Source organism: Enhydra lutris, unplaced genomic scaffold (assembly GCF_002288905.1).
Source record: "Enhydra lutris kenyoni isolate GAN:26980312 unplaced genomic scaffold, ASM228890v2 scaffoldscaffold45, whole genome shotgun sequence".
In the NCBI taxonomy this organism is placed as follows: Eukaryota; Metazoa; Chordata; class Mammalia; order Carnivora; family Mustelidae; genus Enhydra; species Enhydra lutris.
The window spans coordinates 14,128,887-14,135,353 of record NW_019154129.1 but is presented as its reverse complement, the minus strand read 5'-3'; the positions used below and the strand labels follow the sequence as shown (position 1 = coordinate 14,135,353).

The window sequence follows — 6,467 nt, the reverse complement described above, 5'->3', positions numbered from 1 at the left end:
CACAGGAGTATAGAGCAGAGGCTGATCCCAGAACCACTGCCCTTCTGCCTACACTCGCTGCCCGAAAGCCCCATGTTGGCTCACTACCTCCGGGGTCCCACGATCATCTCAGCCTTATTCTCCAACCCCAGAGAATCCTGGGTGGAGACAGACAGTTCAGGGGAGGTGTCAGGCTCTGGAGACTGCTCTGCCAGGGACCAGCATGGGGTGGGACAGTCAGCACTTGGCCTCCTTGAGGCCAGAACCTGGCACCAGAAGGCCAAGGAGCTAGACACCTCCTGGGGGGAGGGGCCTCCCACCTCCTTCTCCTCCCAGACCCCTGGGGTAAGGGCCACTCAGAGCGCTTGCTGCTCCTGTAACTCGGATTTCCTCTTATCCAAGGATCCTGGGGCTTCAGCCCAGCGGGCAGAAGCTGCGGGGGAGAGCGCCCTGCCGCTCTCAAGCGTTAGCTTGTCCTGCTGCCCATAACCAGCTGTCAGCTGAGCCGGGAGTGCTCCGAGCGCCCGGGGTTTGTTTGCCTGCCCCAAGGGGAGCAGTGGGGACACAGCGGGCCAGCTGGCATCTCTGGCTGAGAAGAGACAGAAACCCAAGGTGTCCGCCCCACGCAGTCCCACTGCCTCAGCGCCCCAGTCTCGGGGCACTCTCCTCCACCCACCCGGTCCCAGGCCCAGAGGCCATCTCGTGAGGGAGGGGTGGTGTACAGAGTGCGGGGAAGCGACAGGCCCAGCGGCCCACGGAGGCGGGGTCGCAGGGCCCGAGGGCAGGGTGGGAGCTGCCCGCACCCGGCAGAGGCGCGCCCACCCGGCTCACCTAGGGCAGTGCAGGGGGCCTCGTGACCCCGCCCCCGGGCGGCCGGCTCATTTGCATGCCCCCGCCCCAACGCGGCCATTGGCGGCGGCGGCGGGAGGCCGGGCCTGAGTGGCTGCGGGCTGTGGGGCGCGGGGGCGGGGCGGCGGGGAGCGGGGTGCCCGGGATGCCGCGGCCACCGCTGCCGCGGGACGGGTTCGGGTCCGCGTCGCGCTCCGTGAGCGCGGGGAGCTGGGCTGCCCGGGGCGCGGCGGCTGCAGCGGGAGCTCCCTGAGTGCCCGCCCGCCATGTCCAGGAAGAAGACCCCCAAGACCAAGGGGGCCAGCGCGCCCGCCGCCTCCGCGCTGCCCGCCGCCAATGGGTCCCGGCCCGCGCGCCCTGGGACTGCGCGACCTGTCCCCCAGGCGCGGCCCAACGGGCCCCCGCAGCCCGGCTGGCCCTCGCTTGGCGGGGGCGACTTCTACGACGTCGCCTTCAAGGTGAGCCGGCCCCCACCCCACGCGAGTGCAGCAGGTGGCGCTCGGACTGAGCCCAGCGGGGAGGGGTCGGGGAGAGTATGGAGGGCTCCGCGGACCCTGGGCAGGGAGCCCGCCCGAGCGGCACCCTGTAGCTGGTACGGCTGACACCGCGCACCGCATACACACACAGCTGTCAGACCCGGATTTCAGATACCCAACAGCTGGCATGGCCTGCCCCCTAACGCCCCAGCTGGCAGGGTCGGACAAGGGGTCCCGAACCTGGCAGGCGCTCCCTCCCCATTCCCTAATGGGCCCCGCACCCACCCGAGCCCCAGTTTCACCATTTCCCATATGCTGCCTTCCCTCACCCCCAGGGTCTGTGGGTCTCCTCTTTTTGGGGGGAAAGGGGAGACTAAGAAGAGGTTTGCCAGTGGGGTGGGGAACACTAGGGCCTCCTTCAGACCTAGGCAGAAGCCTGTGCAGGGGTTGTCGCCACTGTCTTCAGGTTTTGGAGCCTTTGACAGCAGGCTGGGGGAGGGGTAAATGAGGGGGAGGCCTAATTGCTCCCTCTTGGTCTTGGTCCCCAGACCTGACTTGGGCCTTCTCAGGCCAAGATCTGACCTCATGTGGCAAATTCCTCCAGAATCTTATGAGATTAGAAGAAGCCCCATGGTCTCTACCCCCAGAGGCCTCTCCAAAGGTCTCCAGCCACCAACCTCCAGACTCCACTCCCTACCAAGCCCCAACAGCTCCCCTTCCAGATCAAGCTTGGGTGTCTAGGGTCTGGGGGTGGGGTTAGGTAGGGCCCTGGATGGAAGCAGCCACCCCCACTCCCCACTAATTGAGACAGACTACTGTTCAAGCGAAAGGGGACCGAACCTTCTGGAGGTGGAAGCTGGGACCATAGCCGCCCTGTCTCCGCCTCCTCCTTGCAGGCCTGGGACAGTTCATCTACTCCTGACCAGGCCAGCTCAGGGAGGACCAGACACCCCTCTGGGTGGGCCAGCAACTCAGTCCCCTCTGGTCCTAACACCTCTGATCATCCTACTTGCCCCAGGTTATGCTGGTGGGGGACTCAGGTGTGGGGAAGACCTGCCTGCTCGTGCGCTTCAAGGATGGGGCATTCCTGGCGGGGACCTTCATCTCCACTGTGGGCATCGACTTCCGGGTGAGAATGGAGGCTGATGTCCTCAGCACTGAGCCGACCCAGCCATGCCCTGCCCCACCCTCCTGCACCATCACTAAGTTCTCACAACACACCTGGGTAGTGTTCTCCCTTAGCCCTGGGATACGTCCTGGTTGGGATGCTCAGGGTCAAGGTAGTTGAGGCGAGATGCCTTAACCACCAAAATGCTCCAACTCCTGATACCCTAAGGATCCTGGAGATGGGTGATGGTGGCATTTGACTGAAGTAGGGGGTTGCACTCCCTGTGCCTGGGGCTGTATTCTGTGCCTCAGGGTGGATGGGCTGGGTGCCCCGGGGGTGGTCATCAGAGGGAACTCAATCCCATATTCCCTTGGGAGGCTAACATCACTGCCCCACTGTACACAGAGGCCAGGCAGCCTGCCAAGGACAGAAGAGAGAAGTGGCTGTGGGGTACATGCCCCCTCTTGGAGCTGGGGGTTGGGGGGTCCCTACCCTTGGGCAAGGAAGCTCACAGGAAACGCTCCCACCTGGCTGTTCCCCCCTGCCAGAGCCCCCTCCCACTTTGCCCCCAGCAGGAGGGCTGTGTCTCTCGGTTTTTTTGGGGGGGGGGAGTGCCCCTGCATTTCAGGGCTCCCCACATGCCCCTGACACCCTAACAGCCTGTAGGGCCAGCAGGGAATGACGAGGGCCAGAGCAGCCGAGCCCCCTCTACCCACCAGTCTAAAGTCTGAGCGCCTTGCCAAGGTGCTGGTGTGTTCTAGACAAATCCCAAATTTGCATTTTTCTCACCCTTTAATTAGACCCAGTTGGCGGAAGGCTGGGAGGGAGGCCCATTCTGGGAACGGGAAAGGGGGCTCCCTCCAGTCTGGGGAGCCATTAGTTACCCCGCTTGGGGGTGCAGTCCCCCTCAAGTCTTCTGAGATGAAACAAGGGTTCAGGTGCCAGAACGGGAGTGTAGGCCCTGGACACGTGGTCCTTGGCCTGTTTTGGCCCCGACTTCCCCCTTCTCACCTCCCTCTTGGTTCTGGGGCAGGTGGTGAGGGAGGTGAGGCCGCTTGGTTCACACCCCAGTTCAAGGGTGCCAGTGAAGGCGGGGTGTCCTCCCCAGCCTCCTCTCTGCCTGGCAGATGGCTTTGCCACTGGTTCCTGGGAGACCCAGAAGCACCCTGACAGCAGGAGCTCGGAGAAGAGGGAGGCGGTGTGGTCCCACCTACCAGGGCCAGAGGCCACCAGGGCCTCCCTCAGCCAGTGGTTGGCAGGCCCCAGTCCCACCCAGCAGATGGGAACCGTGGGACTGGGCCACTCCCTGCCAGTAGTTCTGAACTTCGAGGGCCTGCTGGGGGACCATTACCAGCCGGCAAACACTCAGTGTGCACCCCCTGTGTACCAGGACAAATTCTGGGCTCTGTGGTTACTGTACCAGGTCCTGTCCTGTGGCAGCTGTTGTCCCAGCAGGAAGGGAGGCTTTTAAATTTGAGCAAATGTTTAGCTCTCGCTCTGGGCCAGTCCTCAGTACTTCGCACACAGTAGCTCAGAAACCCACTGTGATGGGCACCCTGGTTATCCTCATTTGTGGATGGAGAGACTGAGGCACAGAATGTTAGTAATGGGCCTGGGGTTATACCAGGATGACTTCACCTAAGTCGTGTGGGTGGCTCTCTGAGCAGAAGCAGCATCACATGTAGAGCTGTGAGCAGCTGATGGCCCCTCAGAGGGGTTGGGGCAGGGCCTCCGGGCCTGCGGGCAGGCATTGGTAGGCTGCCAGGGTACGGGGACAGATGCATGTGGTGAGCCTGAGCTGGCAAGGAGGTGCGGAGAAGCCGACTAGGGCTAGGCGCCAGGGGGAGGTGAAGCGGCAGGGCTGGTCCAGAGAGCTGCTGTGGCAGGGCAGGGAGGAGGGGGAGGGCCAGACCAACAGGACTCCACGACTGACTGGGCTGCATCACTGAGGGCGGTGGAGCGGCAGGGGCCGTGTGCTAGGTCTCCGAGGTGGGCAGAGAAAGCACACACGTAGCCCGGGACGGGACACGGCCGGCTGCAGGGGGCAGCCCCCTCCAAGTCCATCAGGAGGGCCAGCTGAGTGGGAGAGGGGCCTAGAAATCACCAGGCACCGGGCGGGGAGAGCTGGGGGGATCCCAGGATATGGGTTCAAGGCGCAAGTTTACCTGCAGGTACAGGGAGGCGAAGTGGCCAGACGAGAACCAGGAGGTGGGCATCGGGGACAGAACCAGCCAGCTGAGGGGCAGATAGGATAAGAGTGAATTTCGGGGGCATGCCAGCAGTTGCTCCATCTCAGGCTCCGTCCTGGCCTGGCCCTGCGGCCACCCCCGCTGCACCGTCAGGAGCCCCCCAGCAGGGGGCAGCACTGTCTCTAGCTGCGGGGCTCAGCGGAGCTGGCTGGCTGTCTTTCAGAACAAAGTTCTGGATGTGGACGGCATGAAGGTGAAGCTGCAGGTGAGAGGTGGCGGGGGTGGGGGTGAGTGTAAGGGTAGGGGGTGGGTGAGGGACAGGGGCTGGCAGCCCTGACTCGTGGGCTGTGCCTGTCACTGCAGATCTGGGACACAGCAGGCCAGGAGCGGTTCCGCAGCGTCACCCACGCCTACTACCGCGACGCCCATGGTGAGCTGGTGGGCATGGGCGCCAGCCCGGGGAAACAGGAGGCTGTGCCCGCCGGGTGCCTTGCTGCCCTGGCCTCTGCTCAGAGGAAGGTGCCCTGGGAGTGCACACGGCAGGCAGTGTGGAGGCTGCGATGCCCGAGGGTGTGGGTGACAGGAAGGTGCTGTGGGCCCTGGCGGTGTTCTCACGGACCCTTTGCCCCCAGCACTGCTGCTGCTCTATGATGTCACCAACAAGGCCTCCTTTGACAATATCCAGGTCAGTGGTTTCCCCCCTTGTGGTGGTCGGAACAGGCCGTGTGGGCATTAGGGTCCCAGAGGGCTGAGCACCCTACTGACAGGGAGGAGTGGCCCCTCTGGTGGCTTGGGGTGCCTGTGAGCCAAACGGGGTCTGGGGACCTTCTAGCTCTGTCAAAGGTACTTGCGGCGATGACTCAGCCTGGCACGGGGACCACTATTTCTGGGCCCCTGCCGTCGGCCAGAGCCGAACAGGCGCTTTGTGCAGTGTGGCCTGGAGGGGCAAGGGGCACGCAGGAGTGCCAGGCTCCAGCTGGCCTCAGCTTGCCCCCAGGCCTGGCTGACCGAGACCCAGGAGTACGCCCAGCATGATGTGGTGCTTATGCTGCTGGGGAACAAGGTGAGCGCCCCGGCCCACCCTCCTCCACCCTGGCTCTTGGGGCGGGGGCGGGGCGGGCAAGCCCAGGGCGGGTTCTCACCAAGACCCCTGTGCCAGGTGGACTCTGCCCAGGAGCGTGCGGTCAAGAGGGAGGATGGGGAGAAGCTGGCCAAGGTGAGCCAGGGCAGGGTGGGTGGCCAGCGGTGTCCCTGGGGTCCAGGGCTCGGGCTGTCCCCACCAGGCTGCCACCTGGCTGGCAGCACCTGTTTGCAGGAGTACGGGCTGCCCTTCATGGAGACCAGTGCCAAGACAGGCCTCAATGTGGACTTGGCCTTCACCGCCATTGCAAAGTAAGTCCTAGTCTGCTTCCTGGACCAGGAAGAACCCCCCCACCCACACCTGGGGTCTGTATCTCCTTGCTGGGGTAGAAGCCACTGTCCCATGGTCACCCCCGCCCCACAGGGAGTTGAAGCAGCGCTCCATGAAGGCCCCCAGCGAGCCCCGCTTCCGGCTGCACGACTATGTCAAGAGGGAGGGCCGAAGCACCTCCTGCTGCATACCCTGAACTTGGGAGGGCCCTGCAAGGCTGGATGGAGGCTCCACAGCCCCCGCCCCCCCCATCAGTCATCCCGCACTCAATCCTCAGATATCCGTTCCTGGGACCCCCAGACGGAGTCTTGCCTTTCCCAGAGGCTAAGGCCCAAGAGGCTTTAAGGAGCCAGTGGGTCTGCGCCCCCTTCACCTGCTGCTGCCTGAGGGCCTTGAAGGAAAAGCAAGGGTCTTGGGTACAGGAGGGAGCAGCCAGCGCAAGTCCCTCTGCTGCC

At 64.2% G+C, this 6,467-nt stretch overlaps 1 protein-coding gene across 1 annotated transcript; it reads left to right on the top strand.

The window, feature by feature from the left end:
* The first annotated feature begins 1,041 nt into the window (after positions 1-1,041).
* Positions 1,042-6,208, top strand: LOC111156019 (RAB26, member RAS oncogene family). Its single transcript, XM_022516566.1, has 9 exons — positions 1,042-1,286; positions 2,323-2,433; positions 4,825-4,866; positions 4,965-5,031; positions 5,234-5,286; positions 5,599-5,664; positions 5,761-5,817; positions 5,917-5,993; positions 6,106-6,208. Exons 1-9 carry the CDS (start codon positions 1,095-1,097, stop codon positions 6,206-6,208), a joined length of 768 nt encoding a protein of 255 aa, XP_022372274.1. The 5' UTR covers positions 1,042-1,094.
* The last annotated feature ends 259 nt before the right edge of the window (positions 6,209-6,467 follow it).

Excerpts from the sequence above, each read along its gene's own strand:
- LOC111156019 (XM_022516566.1), top strand. The coding sequence starts at position 1,095 with ATGTCCAGGAAGAAGACCCCCAAGACCAAGGGGGCCAGCGCGCCCGCC. Across the intron at positions 1,287-2,322 it reads TCTACGACGTCGCCTTCAAG|GTTATGCTGGTGGGGGACTC; the intron begins GTGAGCCGGCCC and ends TACTTGCCCCAG. Across the intron at positions 5,994-6,105 it reads GCCTTCACCGCCATTGCAAA|GGAGTTGAAGCAGCGCTCCA; the intron begins GTAAGTCCTAGT and ends CCCGCCCCACAG.